This window comes from Cyphomyrmex costatus, unplaced genomic scaffold (assembly GCF_001594065.2).
Source record: "Cyphomyrmex costatus isolate MS0001 unplaced genomic scaffold, Ccosl1.0 scaffold61, whole genome shotgun sequence".
Lineage (NCBI taxonomy): Eukaryota > Metazoa > Arthropoda > Insecta > Hymenoptera > Formicidae > Cyphomyrmex > Cyphomyrmex costatus.
Genome location: NW_017280167.1, coordinates 564,319 through 590,878, shown reverse-complemented (window position 1 = coordinate 590,878; position 26,560 = coordinate 564,319). Strand labels below are relative to the sequence as shown.

Below are 26,560 nucleotides of genomic sequence, written 5' to 3'. Positions count from 1 at the left end.
CAATATCTCCCGCTCCGCCGAAGGAAATGATATTTTTCCATCGATACGTTTAACCTTATGTACTCCAGGAAATACGCTTGATCGGGAAGCTGACCATCGGGAAATTTTCAAAAAGATTAATAACATAAATTAATGGGAATATTCTTCGATTAGGGTATCGATAATTATTATATTGGTCCATGTAATAATGTAGATATTTTTTATATTGTTCGCTGTACTGTACCTTATACATACGTAAGTTGGCTTGATCTACTGCGGGAAAGAGGGAAGTTAGGATTGTATTTTAAACATATGGTATGTCTTATAATTAATAATATAATAAACAAGGTTTAAAGATTTACCTCAATAAAGCTTGACAACATTCAATTTCATAAGTCTTTTTTTACAACGATTGCACGCATGATTTTCTATTAATAAGATTTTATCCTGAAAGTAATAAATTCATGATGGAATCAATCACATGCGCTTATTAATTTTAGCAGAAACCCCGCTATCTCATATTAGGAGTCTATCCGTGTTAGGCGACTTTACCCTGTATACGTTTTATTGAATGGTTAATTATAATTATAAAATACTTATCGCGCTCATACATGTCATATAATCGAAATGACATGCGAGTGATAAATAAACGACGTAATTTGTATTATAATTATACATATTTTATTTATCACTGCTTTATATATTTAATTAAATTAGAATTTTTAATTGCAAACACAATACTAAGATTGACTTAATAAAAAAGTCGAAATATTACAAGCAACTTTGTTTTTCTGTTTTTATACGAGATGTATAAAGAAAGTTTCGCTACAAGAACGACGGAAGGCTCTTATGCTTTATTCTTAAGAATATTATTGTATTAATATATAATATAAACAAGTCAACACAAATCAGTTAGATATGCCTTTTATCGTAACATCTAATACAAAACGTAGAAAATTATGAGTTGACGTGAACGTTAAGATTGTTCCGAGACGATAATCAACATGTCTAGTCGCCATAACCATAATTTTAGCGTTTGTACATCTTGATGCTCCATTTATGGGAGAACTGTGGGAAGAATCGCTACTAACAGTTCATGACTCGCTTGTTTTTCAGGAGGCAGCAGCTGGAACAGCCCGTATACTGCGAGTCTGAGTCGCGGCGACCCACCACCGTGGAAGATGATAAGCAAGACATATCGGGCGCAAATCCGGAGAAAGTCAAGGTAAGTTGCATCGTCGACTACACTAATGTAATATTTCCAAGAACGAGCTGGTACCGTTATATGATCATTGCTTTACACTTGCAACAATTAATCACGTATAGCTTTGAATGAGAAGGGAATGGGGGGAAGTGAAGGGAAATATATTGAAATATCTGTTATAGAGCACGACGCAGGATCTATTCGAGTTACTCGAGCGAGTGCAAAGTTCGCGTCTCGACGATCAACGCTGTGTTCTACCATCATACTTCTCTCAGGTATGTGATAAAATTCGTACTGAAATATTTCATTACACAGATATGTATGCGAATGATGCCATAAGGTAAATTATCCAGAGAATTGAAATGATTTAGAATTTTTTTGGGCTTTTGTAAATTATCTGGAAGAACAGACAGTTTTTTGAAATAAGACTTGTTTAAAATGATCGAATATAATTTCATATAGTATATAAATATTTCATATAAAACATAAGTGTGTATTTAAGACCAACACATGCTTTTATTTTTATTTAAGATAACTTTCTGCAATGTAACACTTAAATTAACTACTATATACCGGTGCCCGTATGTACTAAAAGAACGGAACTGCTGACCTCTTGTTATCTAATTTCACGTATTTAACCATAATTTAACGAGTGGTTTGAAAGTCTCATGAAAGTTGAGCCAAATTTAGAACATTTCACTTTTGTCTCACGCTTTCACGGTCGATTTAGTTTTCCAGCGTTTTGAAATAATATCGATAACTGTTCCAATATCGCAACCAATATTTCAAACATAACTTAATACCTAATACTACGTAATCGTCATGTACAATATGCACATAAATCGTTACGTTATTTTGTGAAAACGATACAGAGACGAGAATTAATAGATATTTGTCTTGCAATTTAAAGAAAGACAAAAGATAAACGAAAAAAGAATGAAAAGACGGCAAGTGCATCAGTTAAATGCAAAATGCGACAACATAAATGATACATATTTTCGTTTTTCCACTGCAGAATATTTCAACTTAAACGGTAACATCTTTTTGTTTCATCCCTAACGTCAAAAATATTTAATGCAAAAAAATTGATACTGCTAGAGTTAATATATCTTAATATAAATACGACTATAATCTTATATAATCTTTTATATTTAAGTTTTTTTATATATATATATTTATATATATATATATATGTTGTACTTGAATGAGAACAACAACAGGAACACAAAGATACTATTTGGATTGGATTAAATTATAATGTGTATAAATTTGATTTTATTTGGTGCAATATCTTGTGCACTTTTTGATATTATTTTTTTTTAGAAATATTAAAAATACTATTACTTTGTAAATATTTAGAAAGAAATTTTGAGAGGACATACGAAAATATGTACTATTTGAATCATAATAGATTTTACACTAATTGTAAGTTTTGTGTATGATTAAAGTATTATCTCCGACTATTATATCACTTTTATGATATAGTTGACGTAATGTTTTGCTTAAAATGAAAAATAATTAATTTCTTTTTTTAATTTTATTGTGAAATGAAAAAGAAGCAATGCTTTTTTTTTTATAAAATCATCTATTCGATTATTTTCAATTTTTCGTTTCTTGCGCGTAAATCTCGCGTGACACTGTCCACGCCCTGTAAGAAGGAGCCGTAGATGAATGGACAACGATGAGAGAAAAAAGGAGACGGGGAGAAACTGAGAATGAATGAACAACACGATCCGTCACGGCTGTCTGCAGAACGCGGACAGAAAAAGTCAAAACGAATCGCCCAATCACGCATCACGATTTCCTGCAATCAGGCAGAGCTATGTTGCGCATGGGATCCCGTATCACGTTTTGAACCTTTCTCTTCGCTGGAAGGGGTATATTACGCCAGTCACAGATATATTAAATCGGCACGGCACAAGGGACAATGTCTGTCCCCTTTTACTCATTGTCAGCCCGAACGGTGATAGGAATGAGTAAGGAGAGGGGGAGAAGGAGGGGGGGAAGAGGGAGACGCACTCGTTTCGTGTTGTATGCGTGTAAGTCGCATTTGGTCGGTAAAACAGGACAACTCTTGCATCCCCGTTTAGTTTGATCAGTCACATCGCTAAGTCGGATCTTCTCTTTCGATTGAAGAAACCAAGTGACTTTTCATTCGTGAGAAAAGCCAAGAAAAAAAAAATCACGAATAACAGGCGAAGAGAAAAATATCACATCTGCAGGAAGTTGCGCATATGGGAATTAAACAATATTGTGCGCCTCCCGCTTTTTTTCCCACTGGTGAATCGCGATCCGGATTTCGACATACGAGTCGTAATCATCTGCGTGTCACATGTTATCCCACAATGTCGTGAGAAACATTCACTCCTTTTAACTCGCTTTTCTTTTTCTCTTATTGTGTTTATGTTTATATGATCGTATCTCTTTCTCGGTGAATGTTTTTTGCTGTTGATAATGTAGATCGCTTTCATTGGGATAATCGGAGAGATTGAGGTTATCAGCGGTGTACACTGCTCCTCGGATATTATTTTTTTAATTCGCGTAGCTCTGTCGTTTTAGCAGTAGCTCTAACTTATCGGCTTGATTTACCCCGACAAAGTCGATAAAATCGTGATGTGTGATCCACTTCAGTGGATCATAAATCGATAGAAATTAAAGAAGAAGTCAATAATGTTAAATACGCGCATATATATCATGGAAAGAGTAATAAACAATTGATTGTTTAATTTTCTTTCTTTCTTTAATTTAGAGATATTGTGATATGAATTATATCTTCAGCATGTTACAGGTCATTTATTGATTTTTATATTTACCTGTATAAATATATAATTCATAATGTGTTGTATTTTCAATTAATAAGAATAAATATAAGTGACAATAGATAGAAAGAAATAGTTAAGTAATATATGAACGAACGGAAAATGATAAATAATCATGTTATTTATTGAATGATAACGAGTTTTTTAAAGATATTAATTTTAATAAGTGACCTCTAATTATTTATCTTTCCCCGTAAGTGTAAACTAAACTTCTACTTAACAAAATTTTGTTTATGCTTCTGTCATTCTCTTGTTACATTCAACTTATGCACTCCACAAATATTTTTAATTAAAATCTGATTAACAACTTCAATTTCTGAATATTTTGAGCAAATTCTTTTATTATGCTATGTCGAACTAGACGAAATATTGACATCTTCTGAGACTAAGAAAAAATGAATTGCTCGGCCTTAAGTGAAAATATTGTGTCTTATAGTTTGTAAAAAATTTTGAGATGGTAATTTTAAAATATCTAAGATAAAGAATATTCTGAATAACCAAACAAAAAAAATCGTTGACAAAGAACAGCTTTTTAAAGAAAATCCTTGTAGGACGTAATCAGAGCTTGCAAGTACAAGATTATTTGTTTTTATATCAATAAACATATTTTCATTAAAAAGAACGAGAATTTAACTATACAAAATTCTGTCTTGTTTTCAGTTGCCCTTTTTTACTATTAATATTTATTTTAAATATTGAGAGTCTTTAAATTATTTTAATTAATTTTTGTAGTTTTTGAAAAATTATTGTATCTAGTCGGTCAAACAGGCGACTTTTGAATCTCTTTAATAGAAAAGTTTTATGAAGCTGCCGTTAGATGGCAGAAGGTTTTGTTACTTTGCTCTCAATTTTTTATTTTTTACAATATATTACTTAAATAAATTTCTTACATTTATCTAGTTTTAACAAATCTATGCTTTTCCCCGCTCTTTTATTTAAAGAAAAGAAAGAATGTAGAAAAACTAATTTAAGAATAATGACAAAAATAACACAATTCATGATATAGCTCATAATTATAGAGTAGAACACGGAAAGTTAAAACTTATTACTTATTTATTCCTTAATTAGACATTCCTAATTCTTGTATTTTTGAATATATATTTTTTCGTAACTGTGAAACAAATATCATATGAATTATATGTGCAATTATATTCCCATTATTTCTACATTTTGTGATTATTTGTATTTTGCTTTAAGAAATCGAGTGAGTAACATGATTAATTATTTATATAATAATTATGTATAAGATATTATTATCGAGAAATCATGAATTACCTATTTATTCAAGAAATACCATAAAGAGAAAACTTCGCTTCTCATGCTAATCTAACGATGGAAACGAAATTGCCTGTCATTTTCCACCGTGTTATTTTAAACGGCACATTCGTCAATCCCTACAAGAACCGAGCATTCTTTAAGTAGTAAATAATTATATGGTTCATCATACGCGAACCGAAACTCTCCGAAACGCATCGCTGATTTCGCGCAACGCGATAAAACGAGCGCTCCAGCGCAAAGGGCGAGGTAGAGGGGAATGGCGTCGCTTCCGGTCGGACAGGTAGAGGCGCACCGGAAGTTGTTGTAGCTTCGAACCATCGTACTCTGGCCAAACGGCCGGGAAGATTTTCAGATTTGTACGATCTTCGTGGCCCTCTGTGCAGTGGCCGTGAAGATCGTAGATTTCGTGTCACAGGTCTTTCCGTCCATAAAAAATAATCATTGTGCTCTTTGTGAGCTATAATCAAGGAATGAGGCAAGTAAGTACAAAAAAAGGCTGACTGATAACTGTACATCCATAAGTAATAAACAAATAATTTTGCATTTAAAATTATATACCTGCATTATTATGTAAAATTGGTATTTGAGTAATAGTGATAAAAGGCTGCAATTTATGTTTATTGTCAACTTGATGGAAGAAATGAGGATCTAAGAAAATCCTGAATAAGACTTCATAATTTTATACATATTTAAAATTGAAATGTTGTGTCAAATTGATACGTAAGCAGGAACATCATGTTAGAAACTTGAATCAACTTGAAGACCAAGAATATTTTTCATCAAGAAATTGTCACTTTTTCCTTTCTTTCTTTATACTTGATTCGTAATAACGTTACTGCAACTATTTTTTTACAATTATATGAATAAAGGTATTAAAAGTTATACATGATTCCGAATTGTACCGAATGTGAATTGGAGAATTTTCATCTTTATTATATCGATATCGAGTTATTACTAAATGTCGATTCGTGATGTTAAGCCATTTCCCGTTGATAACGATTTACATAGACTGCAGCTGCTTACAACTCGTTAATCTACTTGTTATCTACTAACTGAACTCTATTGTGAAAAAAGTACCAATATCGGTATCCGCTACACATACTCATCCATTTTTGGTTATCAGCTTTTCTCGAGCTTCAACTAATCTTTCGCCCAATAAAAGATGATTATATATCGTAACCGCTACGCTTCCAAGCGTTAATTACTTCCTGGCGTCCGGCATAATTACCGTAACATCAGTATAATTCCACATTTTATCCCTTAAACGAGGTTAATCTATAGAATTGTTTCAATGAGCAAGTTTCAAGTGCAATATCCGATTTGTTCATTTAATCCAATTCAACCTACAATTCCTACTATCCTTCTAACTTTATTCGTTCTTCGATTCGATTCATTCGCTATTATTAGCGTGCGTGACTGCAAAATATTGTTCGATTCATGAACGATTTTTACCGATTTAGTGCTTTGGATTCGATTTTTGCAAGAGAAAACTCTTGTACGATTGATCGTTACCATTAAGAGAATGTTTATCTTGCGAGGTCCACAGTTTTGAAGCGTCACGTATGTCCGTATGTAAATAATGGGGGAGGGAGTGGGTGAAGAGTGGGACGTTTTCGAATTTTTGGACGCAGGAAGTTGAACAAAATAACGAAACAAAGAGGCGTGGACACAAAGAAACGGGAAGCCTTGTCGACAACGAAATAAGTCAACCACGAAAGGACATCCGGTCTCTCTCGTTCTCTCTTTCCGTCTCCTTTCTCTCTCTTTCTCTTTCTCTCTGTTTCTCCCTCCCCCTTCTTTCTCTTTCCCTCTGGTTTTCTCCCCTCGATTCTCGCCACAAACTTACGTTTCCTCTCGGTTTCACCTTCCGCACCACCTGTCGTTACCATGCGGATGCCAAGGGCTCACTTTGCTCTTGAAAAGCCCACGTACGCGTACAAATTTCGATCTAGAAGCACCGCGTTTATCACAGTGTCACGATCAGAACACTGTGCTACTAGAGATTGTTATTTCCTATAAAAATTTACGCTTTTGTAATATAAATAGAAATTTTGCAAATTCCCTGCGAATAACAATTTAGATACATCAGAATCAATATAAGCAGATCTAATTAGAATAAAGTTGCATAGTTGGTCCTCCATCCTGTACGTTCGAAAAAAATTTACAGTCTCTACTCTTGATTTTCTTAATTACACTTAATTAATATGCAACTTACGTAATTAGTATCTACGTGATTCGCGTACGTAAATCAACATATGATGTTTTGCCAAAAATGTTTCCATGTTGATTTATGTACGAACCATTGTAGGTAGTATAATAACACAAAAGGTCCCAGAGCGTGAAAGAGATTTTGCGATACCAATTTGCCTTTTCGAAATTTTGAAGACCCGACGTGGCGCCAGTCGCCGAGTTGGCCCGGTTGGAAAATATAGTACCCGCTGTGTACGAACAACCGTAAAACATCGAAGAGCACGATCTGACCTAATTGATTGGGAATAGTTACGGGCTAGACAAGAGCGTGCGGTTTCAGGAAGAGTTTACGCGCTCGATGGCGACCATAGCAACGTTTGCGGTCCGATGGTGGGAGTTTTAAGAACGACAGACCGATGCGCCGTGGGTGAAGAGGGCATAGTTAGGACTGTCGGGCGAGACGGGGGGTACGGCGCCGGGTACGCCGCAATGACGGATGTAGAATAGGTGGAAGGCGCCCTTCATTGTCGTTGTTATTCGTTCGCTTGGCGCCTAGAAAAAAAGAATCGCTTTCAATCGATGAGGAGTACGTGAGAGAATGTATAGAAGCAACGCGTGGGAGAAATACGTATTCCTTTTTATGTTTCACATTCTCTCATGAAAGTCTTAGAAAACGATTTGTGTAATCTTATAATGACGACGATATATGGCACTGTCGTCGGAGACTCTATTGACGCATCACGAATATTTTAGATGATTGGCGATTGCAGTTCGAAACAAATCGAGACGCTTTCAATAGGAACGTTGAAAAGAAAAAAAACTTTTCACTTCTCCTTTATTCGTAAGGAAGACTGTAAATTCAACGTGATTGAATTTTATTTCATTCAGAGGCATTTCCTTCGATGGACGGGAACATAAGAAATTTGCTCCAGTTTCCTCCAGCGTACAATCCAAGGTTTTCGTGTTAACGTTCGTGTCCCCTTCCCTTAGGCTCCTCTCCATCCGGCACTGGCAGACGGCGATCGCGTTTGCCGCTCGCTGCTAGTCGCGCGTCCAGTCGCGTCTTCGTACTCATAGCGTGAGGTCACGTGGTGTGCTGTTCGAGCACCGTCACTACCGTCTCGTTTCGCGCGTTATCCTCTCGCGTGCAGTCGCTCGCGCGCGTTGCACCGTGTAAGACGTGTGATTTTCTTGCGTGATCGCTGACTTTCTATTCCGACCTCGCTCCGTGAACCTCGCGTCGCCTACTAACGGCACGAACGCGACGTTTTCGCGAAAGCTGCGGCGTAAAGTAAAACAAGAAAGAAAGAGAGAGAGAGAGAGAGAGAGAGAGAGAGAGAGAGAGAGAAAGAGGGAAAACAGGTTGCACCTTGTTTCGGGAATGCGAAATTCGGAGTAGTCGACACGGAATGACAGTCAGCATGATCAGCGACGAGGATCGTCGGCGCTGGACAACGGCGGCCGCATTCAGACCAGATAAGACACTGTAAAATTCTACACCGTTTTTGGATTCATCTTCTTTTCGTAAAGCAGGCGATGCGTTCATCGAGAGGAATTTTAAATCGTGAAAAACGCACCGCTTTGAATCGGCGTAGAATGCAATCGGCGCCAATTTCTTCGTATAATTTGATTGAGGAACGTTAGCACGTACCAAAGACCGGAGTCTTGAATTTTATACATCCGAAGTCAGCGTCGAGATATCGCCGGTCCGTAATACAGCTGACGCTTCACGCTTGACCGGTCGGTGTTCTTCTGAAAACAGGCGGGTAATAAATGCGCACGTGCCCGCTTGGGAAAAGACGAGGGAAAGGACTTGTGTTCGCGCTGGGGCAGAAAATACATTTTCTAATCATTCAGAAGGTACGAAACTTGGACAGGATCCGAGATTTCAAGTCCGACGAATCCAGATCGAAAGCGAAAACGTAGACGCATAGAATATCTCTGAACAAGGTGAAGTTGGTTGTGAATCCGAGCGCAACGTCGATCAATCGGAAGAAGTGGTTTTTTAAACGGCGGTTTTTATCGTGACCGCACGTTATGATGGGGGTATTGAGATGGAGACACGATCTTAGATCGGATGCTGCGGCGCAGCAACAGCAGGAACAGCAACAACAGAGAGCGGAGCGACCAACCGGACACAACAGTCACGCGCACACTTTCCCAAAGCTCTTGTCACAGGTAAGACACTCCGCTCCCATTCTCAAGAATGCAACACCGATGCGTCCATTTAGATAAGTCGACTTTTCAGGCAAACAGATTTTTTTGGTGTTTCAATCATTTTTGAAATGTAAAATTTCAAAATTAATATAATTGACTTTAAAAATGAAAAGCGTAAAAACCAAGAGAACGCGCAATCATAAGAATCTTAAATGATCAAACAATATGGATTTAAATTAATACTATAAATATAACACATCAAATTCAAATGATAAACAAGATCACATCTAAATCGTTCGGAAAAAGCATGTGACAGTTAAAAATGTCTTTGTTCTAAGCATGAATGAGTATAACAATGTTGTGCTGTTGATTTGAAAAACCATCAAATGCCAGAACTATAAAACTGTCTACGATCGTTTATACGAGAACTGTCTATGATCGTTTATACGAGAATCAATTGAATCTAATGTTTAAAATATTGAGAATTATTGTATATGATTATTGTCAATAATTGACTCTTGATACATACAAAGATAAATAGGTATTGTAGGTATTTAATTGCAATAATATTTAGGTTATTGTGATAAATTGCAGATATAAAATACGTATACGAATATAACATTAAAAAATCAGAGACGGAGAATGTAACACGATGATGTTTTTCTTCATGAACGTCTTTCGAAGTGATAACTCTTTTACAGTAATTATTTTGAACAGTACCATGTTTTTAAAATTATATGTAAACAAAATTTTATTGAATTTTACAAATTTTTTACTATATAGGATAGAACTGAGTTTTCGATACGTATTGTCAACGAAATATAAACATATATGTATATTGCATATTGTAAACGAAGTTGTATAATTTATTATAACGAAATGTATATTTAGTTTAATGTAGTATGGTAATAATATTATACGAAATATTGTTATTCTGAATGAGATAATGTAGGAAGAATGTGAGAATACGGTATACATGTATATACGATATACGCGCGCGGAATTCAGATATGTCGTACATTCAAGTACTTTGAATATTTACGAGTGCCATTTTCATCGGAGGAATGCGAATTCGTTTTTCAATATGAAACGGCACTCTCGTTTTATAAATGAGAAGATTATAGCGGTTTCTTTTCTTTACGTGTCTAAGAATGCCGGTAACGAAGCAAGCTGCGATAGAGAAGCAGCGTGGCGTCGTGAAGGACAAGAAGAAGTAGAAGAAAGACATCGTATCGCGAAACGAGAGCATTAACTGTAACTTCGGCCTAGTGGTCTGTTCATTTTCCTAGCATGGTCCGTTATATGCTCTTAAAAAAGTTCTATTTTCCCACGAGTAATCTCCTTGCGGTTTCCGCACGTGCGTTATTTTCTTCTAAAAGACGCGTGAGGAAGAGAGAAAGAGGTAAAAGGCAGCCTCATATGCGGAGTCATCGCAAACGTGTTGGGTTTTTTCTTGGGCAAGCACCATCCGTTGCTCGGGTTTAACATAAATGTAGGAGCAGTACAACAGTCATCTGCTATAAATTGTTTCAATCACTTTAAGGGGATGCATGCGATGGAGTGACCAAGTTATGGACATTACAGTCGTATAAAAATCTCCGAATTGACTGAACGGAATAAAAAAATCATTACAACATTAAAGTAGACACAAAATCAGGAGATGATGCAGTGGGCTTTACATAAAAATAAAAAAAAGTTAAGTGTTCAACTGTCTTCCAATTTTAGTAAAAAGTCTAATGCATTACCTCTTAATTTTGCATCTATTTTAATCCTATAAGGATTTTTTATTTTGTTGAGTCAATTTGGAGTCAATTTTTATACAACCGTATACTGCAGAACTGTGGAACTATGAAAAGTACTACTGGAACTATTGTAATTTTTTTGATATCGACAGAATGTCGTGCTGGCTTCACAGATCCATTGTCGCGCATATATTAGACGTAATTATTAATTAACAAAAAAAAACCAACTCTGTTAGCGATTCTTTGATATAATTGGTTCTTGCCTTTAGTTCTTCGCTGGAGCTGAATGTAGGAACCAATCACGTTAAAGAATCACTAAGTATTAACTGATTAGGTTGTTTCTTTGCTGAACGCAGCCATTGTACGAAAGACCGTGGCGCTCGTGCTCCACCGGCAAGTTAAATGCGATCTCAGGTAAGCACGTGCTCGATGACAGGCATTTTAATTCTCCGCAAAAGACACCGCACTGGACTCCGATCGGCGAGAACTACTCTTGTCGCTCGGATGACCGGTGCCGGCCACTCTCGTGCGAAATTTAACCATGCGCAGTCAATTAACGTTCTCTTCTTTTTTTTTTTATACCTGACCTCGCCGTGAAATTCGTAATCGACTTTTGCAGCTGTGACAGACGTTAAATTGAACGAGAATCGCACGCAATGATCTAAAGCGTTTTCATTGAGATATTAAGAATCTGCTGAATAAACATGGAAATTAAATAGTATAAGAGTGTAGGTTCTTAACTGAAAAAAGATCCAGAAATAACGAAGCATGTATACCATGATAATATTTGATAAAGAAAACTTTTATGTCTTTTTGCGTACTTATGTCACAATTTACGTAGTCGTTAAAACGCTCTTGAGATGTTGAGTTTTTGAGATGTTATTCGTAGCATGCTCGAAAAAAAAAAATTTGCTTGAAGATTTTGATATATGATGCGCCTTTGAAACTTTTATTCGTGACGATACATGTATGATAACTTTAAACAATTAACGGAGTGCTCGATCTCAGACATGTATATCAGATATGTACGAGGTAGAAAAATAACTCTGTGCTTTTCAAATCATTACTAAAGATTTAAATGTATCTGCGTATACTCTGACTCATCCCTTCTCTTTCTGTCGCACTCTTTCGATAGCACACTCTCTGTCTCTCTCTCTTTCTCTCTCTCATCGTTATGTCACAGCTTCATTCCTTCAGCGATGGTTGTTGTGAGGAATTCATCTGTCGCGTCTTCGAAAGTCTTTGGCCGTGTTGCGCAAATTTTCTCATTGTTCCTCTATCTCGGATTGCGTAATTCACATTTCCGAGCGAAAATATAATTCAGTTCCGAAATAAAGAACGATGCGATGCGATGCGACGCAAACGCAGCATTGCTGAGAAGCAGCATAGGCTCGAAATTACACACCGTACGAAAGAACATTTTCTCATAGTCGTGAAAGACGATAACTGGGCGAACGAACAGCCGTTTTAAAAGTCGTTCCGCAAAAGGGACCGCACAGCTGTTCGCGTTCTCTCTCTTTCTCCCTCTCCCCCCCCTCTCTCTCTCCCCCCTCTCTCTTACTCTCCTCGTTTTGACATATAAGGCCCGAAGCCAAAGCAGGCTCGTATGAACTCGTACGAATGCGCAACCGAAGGAAGATTTTAGTCGGTTAACGTTACTAACGATACACCACCGAGAAACATCTATATAGGGTGTTCCTCAGAGAAAGGGCTTCTTTCGAAATGTCGAAATAAATTCTTTTGTATGCAAGCTAGGACTGAGACGATTCCTTACAACCGAGAGTATACAATAAAATGCTACAAGTGGATCAGAGAAATAAACGATAATGCAATCTTAATTGGTGCGAGATAGCACTAATAATTTTTGCGACAAGCATAATTGCGGTGTAAATGTATTCAATGTTGAGAAGAAAGAACAAAGCGAGGAAACATACGTAAGATATGAGATAAAAATGAAATCATAATTAAGAATTAATAGATAAATTTTTTTAAATCGTTTCATTTTTATCGAAATAGTACAATTATATCTAAGAGTCGTAAAATTAACAAATGTATGTAGTTATATGTTCGATATGTAAGTGTTTCTGTATAAAAGTGAGTCCGCTGTAGTAAAAAATTGATTTGACTTAGTATTTGTCGATTGCGAAGTGGAAAGCAATGTCACATTCGATCTAAGCGAAAAAAAAAGAACGCGCAAATGTTAGAGAACCACCCTATATAAACCGCCAGGTGCACTCACCCTGCAGCTGTCGAGCCGCCTGGTTTCCGGCTAACGAAATGGCGAAAAATCGATTTGTCTTGTCCGGAATTCGATCTCTCTCTCTCTCTCTCTCTTACTACTGTCTTTTAATATCCAGAAATCGCAAAATGTTGATGTTTGGAACAGCTACTTGTTACTTAATCAAATTCAAATTTTCCGATCATCAGAATGACCATACAATTAGAAAATAAATTTTTATATCAGAGTAATCGAGATTTCTCTCGGATTTTATCGCGTTGATCTTTGGAAAATCGTATATTTGGTTGATGGTTACCAGCTTTGTATTTTTGACCTTAACCCCGTTCTTGCGTAGAACACAATTATAGGCGCTAAATGCGATAAAAGCTCCTATTTGAGCCAGATAGGCTTGATTAAGTTAGACTACCCGCGGAGATTCGCGCAAGCGATTAGACGTTCTCGACAGAGCTGAACGAAATAAAACGTTGATATAATTTTGCGGAAATACAGTTAGCCTTTGTTCTTTATTTAATATTAATATTGTTATTATAAACTTAAAGATATTTACCTAATATTAATTTTTTAAAGTAATTTTGTTAAGTAATATTAATTTTTTTTAAGTAATTTTGTTTAAAAACTTTTAATTGACGTGAATAATATCAAGAGATTAATCAAACATTTATTTAGTTTATTCCACTAAAAGCACTCGAACATCAGAGATAACTAATTTGTAATTAATTGCAATGTTTTGTTATCTGTAACCTTCAAGCGAGCTTTCAAGTCAGATAAATACGCGGTGTCGGCTTTCATGCAACAAATTAGAGCGAAATTCTTTCATAGGGCACAGAAAAGTGAGAAGGGAAAACCTACACGAAACGCATCCCTGACCTTTTCAATCCTGTCCAACCAATTCTATCGGATAGAATGAGGTGGGCGATGATGTATAGTTTACGATTCGTTTGTACACTGATAATTTATCAGGGTTTCATTACATCTTCGTACTTCTGAATTCTACCTTTCCGAGAAATCGGAAAGACAATGAAGACCTATATCAGAGGTAAATTTATATTTAGTCAAAATTATAATTAAAATACTGAGAAAATTAACAATGCAATATTTACTCAAGAAAGTCATCTGCAGTTATAAAGTGATTTATTAGCAAAAACCGAAATAATTAGTTTACTCGATCATGTACATTGAGAAATAAAATTTTCTTAATTTTAAGAAATATATTTACTAAAATTAAATGTATTGTAATTTAAATAAATAATGATTAAATTATAAAGCTTTCTTTATGTCTTAATTATAGTAAATTAAAATACTAAAATTAAAAATAATTTCTTGTTGATAAATTTATTCTAACCTAATTTGAATTTAATATATTACAGTACATTATTTGTTGAAGTCTAGTAAAGTGTTAAAATATTAATATAATATCCGGATCTTTTAATTTTAAAAATAATACTTTAATAAATATTCGTTTAAATTCACTTTTTCAAAGTTACGAAAGTAGTAAATGAATTATTTATAAGAAATAGATATATTTTTAAAACGATTTATTTGAAGAAACTTAATTAAAATTAATATATTCGACAAAAACAAAAAGAATTTTTTTTAAATATACAGATATTTTAAATTTTAAATTTCATTTAAAGTAGTTCGCTTTCCAGCAGTATGTAGCATCGCCATTAGATGGATACTCTCTAAAATCTTTGAAATGGAATCTAATTCTAAAGAATATGAAACAATGACAATTGAGCTAGATTGAAAGAGAATAATTGTCAACTGTCAATTTTAAAAGAGAGATTTTACCTTTTAGAATCTAAAGATTTTAGAGAGTAGTGCTTTTCTTAAATAGAAAAGTGTACAGGAAAGAATAAAAGACGCAGCGTTACTTTTCATCCGTGTTCTAAACAGCATAAGAAACATTCTATCGTTTAAGCCAAAATCCAGTAATTTTACTCATTCTCCTTTCAAATAATTTAGAGAAACTTAATTCATTTTTTCTCATTTCTTTGATTTTGAAATCATTTTAAATCATGATGGTTTATACAATTTTTTGGTTTTTCTGACTTTAATTTCAAATTAGATTTCGCCAAAAATAAAATTTCAACCAAATAACTCCAAACTAACTTTGGGTAAAGACCGCGGTTTGCCGCGATTCTATAGGAACCTTTTCGCGCGGTTCTCTATTTGACGAAGCTTTTACAAGTGCGATTACTACGTACGAATGATCGGAGTCTCACCGACTGCATCTAACATACAATATCATTCCTGGCACACCTTACAAGTCCGTGTATGTACATACGGGATTGTACATGGGCGCGTCCAACAATGCGCGCCTGCATTGAATTATTCATCCTCGCGAGAGAAGAAAAGAGAGAAAGAGAAAGATATTCAAAGACTACTCTCTCATTCGCGGCTTTTCTTTGTCTCTCTGTCTCTCCTTTGCTGCCTACTCTACCTACTCAAACCCTTTTTTTCTCTCGTACATAAAGGCAGAGATCCCTTATTCCATGGCTTCCCGTCCTCCCTTGGTTTTTTTCTCTTCCCATTTACGCGTACAGGTTGTCATTCGAAGTAATGAAAAAATCACGAGCATCTTGACCCTCCGCAATCTAGACGTGTCACGTTGTCGAAAAAAAAAAAAAAGAATATCGCAGAATCACGCGTTTTACTCGAGAAGTCCTGTCTTATTCGGATTTGATATCGAACGGGATTCGATATACGATAATGTCTTTTTCGAATACCTATATTTAAAACCACATATGATACGTAATGCGTACTAAAAATAATGACAAGTTCTCGTCTGTTGCTATCACTTATGAATGAACAACTGTTGAATGTCTTAAGATTCAATAACGGATCATATGATGTACTCTTCGGTTAGAATCTTTATAAAAATAACTCTTCAAATTTTCATAGAATTTCATACGATTGTCCTTGAATACGTAATGCTTCCACGGTGAAGTGGATTTAATCCAGTAATCCATAGTTCTAAAGCGAAAAGAGGACTTGAATTTTTGCAAAGAGGGGATTTTGGTCTTGGATTTTTGTGTCAGCTTTGATTTATACTCTTTCGCATTTCCTCTATCATTTCTTTGATTTCATACAAGAATAGAACTTACATGACTCTATGCTGAGGTAAACGATGTTAATGATCGTTACGATGCGTCGAAATAATTGCTCCTTATCGTGGAGCGCATTACATCATCGTTCATATGTGATTTCACTGCGAAGCATGATGCACAGTTATTTCGTACGCTATCGCAAGCATTAAAGAACGTTTGCCTCTACGTGTCATAACCAATACTCAGACCTTATTATTGCTTAAATAAAATACAAACTACATTTGATATAACTAGTCGTCATAACTTTAAGAAGAGGTTAAAACTCATAAATTTCACTAACCGATGAAAACTACCGTAAAAAAGAAAGTGCCGTAATACGCTGCGTGCTTGGTCGAGCAACAGAAATAAACGAATATAAAAATAATCGTTGCAACTAAATTGGCAGCTATTAGCATCCAATTTTTGTCAATTTCGTAACATAATAGAATGAATTACAGTCCTAAACTTGGATTTGTTTTCGAACAAATCATGCCTTATTTCAACAAGACAAACATTAGATTTACGTCGTATCATAGTAAAAATGTCTTATGTGGAATCGCCAGCAGTGACAATGAAGCCAACGCTTATTTAATGCTACGACTGTCAACTGACGGCGAAGGTTCTGTTAATCAGTACTGGGGCAAATGATAGGGCCAGTACTGTGCCTAAACTAGTACTGACCCAGTTCTGAGCCGACCCTATAAAACCCTATATAGGATATTCTATATATATATATATATCTTCAAAAATTATTTCCATTTTATAAAATTAAAATCGAGCATTTTATCGTCAAATTATTCGCGACTTTAATCAATAGTAATTTTCTTTGTTTTACTACTCCATTGTTTAGACCAAACATTTCTCTACCAAATCCCCAAAATGAATAAATGAATAAATTGATCAAAATCAAATATTCCAATATCAAGTTGAATCATTTTTTCGAATTTTCTCTACCTTTTCAAAATTTCACTTTACTATGTGACGATTCAATGAATAAGAACAATGATACTTGTTTCGGAGGTCAAATATTACATACAAAGACAAACACAATACACAAGTGCGTAATCTTCGCATAAATTTTGCATGGCATCTCTAGATTGTGTGAAATCTCTAACAAATTTCATTTGTTCTCTGAGAGATTTTTCTGAACCGTATTACATAACGTCATAATGTAAACAACGAATTATACGTCACTATCACGAATAACTTGCGATCTGAACTTGTATATTCAGTCAGTTAAGATCTAGTTATGGAAGGAATGAGTCATGGCAAACGCGAGATCGATTTTCCGCGGCCGCGTTAAGGATCGTCCGATATCATCATCGGGGTTAATCGCAAACGACACTTCGTCACGAAAGACACGCGCCATAAGGTCATCCCCTGGATATCTTACGTAATGAGTAATGACAACGCACATGCGTGTGCACATGTACGTGATTATGACCATACGATGACGTACGTGCTATCTGGAACGATGAATCGGCCGTTCGTGGTTGGTTTGAGGAAGAGAATAATAAAGGTGGCAATATATTTCCCGTTTGTCATAATAAGGGTTATTACCATATTATTGAAAGATATGCTTGTGTGTGTGTGTCTACATAAAAATACATTAAAAGCATAAACGTCGGTAAAAAAATAATCTAAAAAGTTATTCAAAAGAACTTTAGAATACAGATTGAAAAATAAAATCTGTATTTCTTAATAATTTCGCGATAATATAATACGTGTTAATTATGTAAATTACGCGAATACATGATGAACACGTTGTGCATTATTAATTACGTCATTATGATTAATTATGATCAACACGTAACTACGATATTTTGTATTACGAATATATTTTAAATTTTCTAAGGAAGTTTAGTAACTTTTTAATGAAATGTAAATTTTTTTGGATTTTCTTCAAACTATTATTAAGATCATTATTCCATTAAAGAGGAAACATTCTTCGTAATTATACCTACACGAATGCGTCATGCTTCCTACTTAAGGGCTCTTATCTTATGTAACTAAATATGATATAACTATTGCAACTAATCAGCTCGTGGAGGTGGTCTCATTAACGCTTGAGCAGCGACTCGTTAGCATGCCGAAGGCAAACATTGACAGAATACACGTGTTATAAGCAACTGCTAAGCTCATAGTAAATTAATTTTAACGAGGTTGTGGTTATAAATGACAACTAAGCTACATAAATTGGTTTCTTTTATTGCGCAGTATTTAAATATTACTTATAATTAACTGTAATTTAATTTTTATACTAATATATATAACATTTTGATATTTTAAATTATAAAATATCATAGAGGAGTAATCTCATAAATGTCATAGGTGTCCGCTTGTTCTGACTTTTTCACTGCATGGCATATCATAAAAGTCACTCATCATTACAAATGAACTCTGTACGATGTTTTTATAACATATTTTACATATAAATACAGTGTAGAATATTGTATAAGAATAAAAAGATTTTGCAGACCACTTTGGCATTCGCCAGTCTCTCTCAGTCTGTCCTATATTACTGAGACAAGGTACGGGAGAAAGAATTTGTCTGCGAGAATATTCGTATTCGTCGTTGTCTGGAAGGAGGCGAGAAGGAGGCTTATTACGGCCCACGGATGAATTGCGTCGTGGAGCGTGGCATTATACGTATACGCCCTTCCGACATTACCATTGCGACCGATACATGACTCATGGAGACGAAATTGCTCGTGCTTATCGTAACTAGCTCTAGCCTGTTTTGATCGATTCCGGCGGCGCAAACGGCTTTTCGTTATGTAAGAAACATGTATAGTATCGGGTGCGAGGATTCGCAGCATCGACGCCTAAGAAACTTTCCTTTCTCTTCGAAACGCTATCGACCGCCGTTCCTCTATACGGCGGTAGTTTGCATTCGCCCCCTGAAATTCTGAGAAAAGAGGTGAGGAGATACTCTTTCTCTCCCGAAAGGGTTACATTCCGCTCTCTCTTTCCTATCTTCGGGACGCTCTCTTTTAAGTACCCTGCAGGCACTTTCGCGATTCCTGGAGAGAGGAGGGGAAGTACCTGTACAAGAGAAAGATTCTCACTTCCGCATCCCGAGAGCTAACGTAGCATGCGGTAGCATCTGTTCTCTGAGCAAAATGCCATTAAGTACTCTGTTTTCCGAGAAATGTAACAATTTTTTTTAAATAAGCGAACCAAGTGTTGCTCTTCGGCTTCTTTTATGTTTAGTCACAAACGATGTCATAAAGTTTCACGAAATTAGAGCGATGCAACTGAGGAATCTTTGATATAAGAACGGGGTAACTTTTTTACAAGCACGAGAAGTTTAATTTTAAAATGGAGAAAATCAAACTTACAATTAGATTTATTTTATTGAGTTTATGAAAATAACAAACGAGAGAAGATTAAATTTAAATTAATTTTCTCACGTACTTTGTTACACTACTCAACAAATAAAAAAATATATAACATGAATCGAATAAAGTGATTCTTAATCGTTTTATTAAGTACAAAAATATTAATAAAAACTCTGTAGCATATACAAATTTTTTATTATTAAAATATTTATTAGAACATTATTTTTAATAGAAATATCTTTATTTCCTTTCATTTATTTTATATAGCGAAATGGATTCAATTTTTCTTTTCTTTCCTTTCAACTACATAAGAAGAGATACATAATGTAAACAGCACATATAAGGAATCCAACAGGAAGACCGTGAACTTTCTTCAATGTTTTCCTGTAAACGATCTATTTCATGATTTCGTAATAAAACAGCCACACATGTAATAACATTTGTTCGATGCATTTATACAAGACCTGAGGGAAGAATTCGCCATATTTTTAGGTTAAAAAAACAGATTTATTTGACTATCACAAACATGTTATGATTTGTTGAATATCCGATATAAAAAAACATAGAAGCACAAAATTTAGATTTTTTACCAACGTCGCCGAAATCTTGTGTGTTTATTATTTATACTGATATAAAATAATTACTTAATTTATCCTATTGTTGTTTATTATTGTATTATTATTTCTTCATTCAATAATCAATGTTTAGTTCAAATTTTCTCGCAATGTTTCAACATTTTTTTCCTTTCTAGAAGCAATTAACTACATATAACATCGTATATCCTGGTGATTTCGCGATTCCCAGAATTTTCTGTAAGTCCTATATATTCGTCTATCCCTCCTCGTTGATTTAATCGAGGGTTTCCTGCTACCCACAACTTGATGAATCATTTTATACATGCTACTTCTACCTCCGTAATCCAACTTTCACCATCTCTTTTTTTTCCTTTTTTTCCTCCAGTCCTTTCTCCTTTACCATCCTTATCTGCATCTTGCCTCTGCATCAACTTCCTTCTCTTAAAACTTGGTGCTATTTTTTTTTCAAGAAGTTTGTCCTTACAACTTATCTTTATGCAATTAGGATAAAAGCAAGTAATATGGAATGAGACTACTAATGTAAAATAAGGGCTTGTTTTTTTTTTTAAAAAAAGCATTTTGGTGAGAGTCGCTGGGATCATTTATTTATTTTTATTGCTCCTGGAAATATTACAACATTGTTTTAACCGTGTTCTCACAAACTTAAAGTAAATTTTTTAATGTTTATGTTCCATAGACGCTTTTGATGTTACATAATTAATATTGTGCTGTTTAATTGCATTTTTAAGGGGATTCTAAAGACGATTAGCCGTGGTGTAAGCAAGACTTACACACAGACGATTTACGTGTCACTGACACACTACATACTACGCACACATAAATTTTCATATAACGATCACGTTTTAATTAAACGTCTAAGTTTAATTCTAAAAACTCTATTTCTTCGTACAAATTAGTCTGCGGACTACTATTTCGTAAATACAAATTGCACAGTTTTCATGTATATGAAGTAAATGTTGTCACAATGCTCTTAGAGTGCCACCTTATTGGATTAAGAAAAAACAAAAAAGAAGGTCTCAATTTCGAAATTTGTTCTCGGCATAAACTCCACAGACACGTATTAATACGTATATTAATATTCTTTACTCTTCAAAATTTGTATAATGAAATGTTTGTAGTTTTTTAAATTTAAGTATGCATTTGTAAGTTTTTTATTTCTTCAAACATCAAATATACATTACTCCCTGCAATCCATCTTTTACTCACCAGCTCGTTTTATCCGGATCAGACAATTTCCACGCTTGCATGCTGTCAGCCCACCGACCGACTATTGTTCGCAACCAGACCGAGGTTGATAGCGTCGGTTAGTTAGCAGTAGGTACCTACGCACTATCGACGATGATTCCCCCGATAGAAGCCGTTATTCGACGAAGAGTGTATCATGCTGTTTCGAAACTTTCCGCCCTTGGGAAATAGCAAACTATTCCACGCGTGATCTTCTCTTCTCTCGAACTTGAAGCATTATACAATCCTCTGACTTATAATTGAATCGGTGGTAGACGTTAGTCTACATAGCCAATTTGCGATCTTCAGTCTCGTAGCTCACCAGGGTCGCGGTACGATTTATGTTCACAAAGCATCATTTGTATTTGTTTAATATTTGATAAACAACATGGATGAAATAATTCAAGCGTTGTGAGCGTGAATTAGGTCGCGGTGCAACATTCGTATTTTTTTTTTTTTATGATCGCATGATGTACAGTTTTGGAAAATTCAAATAAATAATAAAAAATGTTAATCTATTATACAATCTACAATAGCGGCATTAATCAACGAAGTACGCAAAAGTAATCACATATAACATTTGCGGCGTGGTACTATCTCGACATTGCAAATAATGCGTGCATGCGAATTAGCTTCGAAGTCCAATAACGATCGAACATAAACTGAAGCAATCTGTGATAACTCGAAAGGTATAATTATCGACTATGTACTCACACATATACGGCTTTTCACATTTTCTACCACGCTGGTAGATATTTATAAACATGAAGAGAGACATTATATAAGTCGGATATGGGCGGTACGTATATACGCGATCGTACGTCGCATGGCGGACGGATGCTAATGAGCAATACGATTTCCTGAGCGTCGTTGACCAAGAGATAGGATTCCCTTTTACATACATACGGACAATACGCTCTTCGCTTTCGTTATATAATTAAACACATAGATCGCGATACATCGAAGCTGAAACAATGTGATAAGCAAAATATGTGATTTCAAATTCTTTCTTTACTCTTTGCTGTATAATCTTCTATACATGAAATATCTACTTTTTTAAGGTAATTCGAATTTTTTATGCATTTCATAAATAATTTATCACGTTCTCTCTCTTGATATCTTTATATTTTTAAAATATGTTAAATAACATAAACATATAATTATTTTATAATAGATACATTAAAAAATTATAAACAATATAATATAAATAAGCGAAGAAAAGCTAAAAGTGGATTTTGATACCTAATAATATTTTTGCGTGAATTTTACAATTTTCAGTTTATTTTCAGGTTTATTGACTCTACACGGTCAATAGTATTGTCATTGTTAACAAATACTGACAATATTGCTGATCATATATGCGGTTAATTGACGTGGATATAATACTGACGATGATCAGAATTTTGATTCTCCAGAGCATCAGTATCACTTATAAACAAAACACTAAACATACATGTCTAAAGCTGATATCTCATGTGTCGTTTGGAACCTGTTAATTAATTAGTTACAAAATAGGGAGATTCGAGAACCTCTCTGTTTCACAGCCAATCAACAGGCTTGAAAAGCCTCGTCGACCGACACATGAAATATAACCGTGTGAAGCTGGCCCCCCAATATTTAAAAAATCGATTTTTTTTCTTCATGCATTCGTTTGCTCATCGTTTGCTCACGAATGCTCAGTTGGAATTTTCATTTGCTCACCCTTAGTTCAAAAGATAATTTTCAAACATAATTTTCATATATCTTTTGAACTAAGGATGAGCAAACGAATGCATGAAGAAAAAAATCGATTTTTTAATATTGGGGGGTCAGCTTCACAAGGTATGAAATATCAGATTGAGGCGCAGTTTTACAACTCATGGTTAACTTTTAACTTATGTCGTCTCTTTCCAATTGTAGAATTAGAAAAAGATAAGGAATAAGTTAAAAATCTCAGTTAAGAGTTAATTACGAGTTGTGAAACTGAACCTAACAATGTGTTCAGTTTTGCGCTTACAGCATTATATAAGCATTATTTATTCTTGTTGCAATATTGGTAGATAACAAGGATGAACTGATACAGCATGTGAGCATGGAAAACAGAATTCTAAGTGTGCAAAGACTGCTACTCACTTACTCAGTCCTATGATATATTGACGTATCTTGTTAGAAAGTTGTGACACATTTTTGAAAAATTGTACACATAAGTAAATATTTTTATTCTTGAACTTTTTATTTTAAAGTCATGTGTGTATATACTATATATGTATACGTATTTAGATAACACTATATACACACACATATGATTTTAAAATAAAAAGTTCAAAAATAAAAATATTTACTTATTACAATTTTATTATTTCTGTGTTTAGATATAATAAACTTTTATTTAATAAAGCCTAACAGTTTGTTTTTTTCTCTATCTGTCTTTGTATTCGTATACTGTATGTCTAATGTTTTTTTTAAAATGAACTTTTGTGACTTAGGCTAATCTTATCATAAAACTATATGACTCATTTAGTCACGAGTATTTTTTTTGTTTTAAATGCACTTAATGCAATAACTTTTTTTGAATTTTAATAATATATAATAATAATTAAATTTTACATATACTAAATACTAAATTATATGTATAAATAAATGCTATAATTTTAATATATAGTATATATATATATATGTATATTAAACATTTTATTAAAAAGTACACACACAATAGATTTTTAATAATTATCAGTTTCTTATTATTAAAATATTATTAAATAGTCAAATGTATGTAACTGGTTTAGAATTTACTTTTTCGGTAAGTCTTTTAATTTTGTTTGTACAAATTCAAAACTGAAAGCTTGGCACCATTCCCTTCACTAACACTCATTGTCAATAAAACTTATTCGAAAAACTTTGTACAACAAATAGTAAAAATAAATGAAACTCCGATCTAAAATTATAATTATACAATTTAAATGTTAAAATTATATAGTTTTTGAAAATATAGTTTTTAATATTAAAATATTAAATAATTCACGCTGGTAGAATTAAGATGTTAAAACATGTATCAAATAAAATGATATTTTTCTGCTTTGCTTTATTTCTGGCGACTCTCAATAAACTTAATACGGATTTAAACTATAGTAAAATCATTCGAAATACGCATCGAGTTTTTATTTCGTTCAATTGGCAAGATCCGAATGGGTCTCTTCCTAAGACTCGTCTGCTCCCTCGCACGTGTGTGACTCAACCACGTGAATCACTTTAGATAAGCCAATCGAATACAATCAGCCCTTGTGCTCTTACAAGACGGTGAACGCAACTTTCTCCAGAATTTAATGCGCAACCTTCCTGTTAAATCAGAATCAATTAATTGTAGACAGATAAGCAATGAATACAATTACATGTGATAATAACACTAGTTTACAAAATGTTTTTTTTATTTTATACTTTTTACAAGGTGTTTCTTTTTTGGATGCCAAAAATGATGACGCAAGTTAAATTCACTTCATAGTACATCAAAATTTCGAAATAATTAAAGTTCAATGTGCAAAAAATGGTTTTTACGATATTTGATATTTTTTTAATAAAAGAGGTTATTTTCATTATCTTGAACTACTGATGAGAAATCATGAATGTATTGTTTATTTCCTATAAAATGCAATTGTTTTATTTCCATATCTTATAACTATATTTAGCTATAAAAATATTCAAATATAGAGAATTTTTCTAAAATAACAAATTTTCCACCTATAAAAATAAAATCATATTTAAATAAAATCACTTTCTAGTTTGTAACTATCAATACACAATTTATACATAATTATATATGATTTCATCATCATAGATGGAAAATGTACTATTTTAGAAAAACTCTGTATTTAAATCCTTCATATAACTATGGCTAAAATAATAATGGCTAAAAAGTAAGATGTTAAAATAAGAAAAATTAATTTTATAGACGAATAATGCATTTATGACTTCTACTCGGAATTTCAAGATAATTTATTTTACAAAAAAATGTCAAATATCTTCAGAAAATCCAATTTTGGACATTAAATTCAATTATCTGGAAATCCTGAGGTGCTGGAATTTTTTGGCTTGCGGCATCATTTTCAACATTCAAATATCTATAAGAAACACCTAATCCTGTTTAAAATGATTTTTTTGCTATAAACTAGTGTAATCTATAAAAAAATCTGTAGTTATTTAAAATCATTTAAAAGATTCATACAATAATCACTTGACAGCTTAATAATTTGTATATTATAATTTAATTAAATAATCCAAATATCAGGTTTAAAATTAATCCAGATAAATTTAAGATTTTCCAACTCTGGAATCAGTTTTTTCATGCTTTTAAAATCGTTTGCGCTTTAATGGAAAATGATATATCGGCGCATTCTTGCGTTCGATCATTATCGTCGTTAGATCATTATTGCAATATACATGATGTTACGCGCGTCAATTTCTTATTTAACCAAGCCAACGCTCATAGCCGTAATTAATTAATTCGTGGAAAAAAGTTGCCATTTGCCGGGAACGGACATTTATAACGAAAAGCGCATAACGAGGGACATTATTCTGCTCGTTATTCTCTATAATGTATATACAGGCTGGCTCTCACGTTAATAAACCGCCGTAAATGTCGAAGACGCGCGAGCGCGTTTTGATAGTAAGGAGTTTCACCTCGAATTCTCCGCGATGGAAATAGAATGCATGGTAGATGTGCACGCAT

General features: G+C 34.0%; 1 protein-coding gene across 2 annotated transcripts in view; it reads left to right on the top strand.

Moving 5' to 3' along the window:
* The first annotated feature begins 1,100 nt into the window (after nt 1-1,100).
* LOC108779743 (Rap GTPase activating protein 1) overlaps nt 1,101-26,560 on the top strand; it is a 44,677-nt gene continuing 19,217 nt past the window's right edge. Inside the window, exons 1-2 of one of the 2 annotated variants that reach the window (XM_018547219.1) lie at nt 1,101-1,204; nt 1,366-1,458. Coding sequence is in view for 1 of the 2 variants with exons in the window: in XM_018547218.1 (XP_018402720.1) it covers nt 9,508-9,648 (141 nt within the window). In the remaining variant the exon portion in view is untranslated. Of the gene's footprint in view, nt 1,205-1,365; nt 1,459-9,380; nt 9,649-26,560 lie in introns of those variants that run through there. The other variant, XM_018547218.1, reaches the window with a different exon arrangement.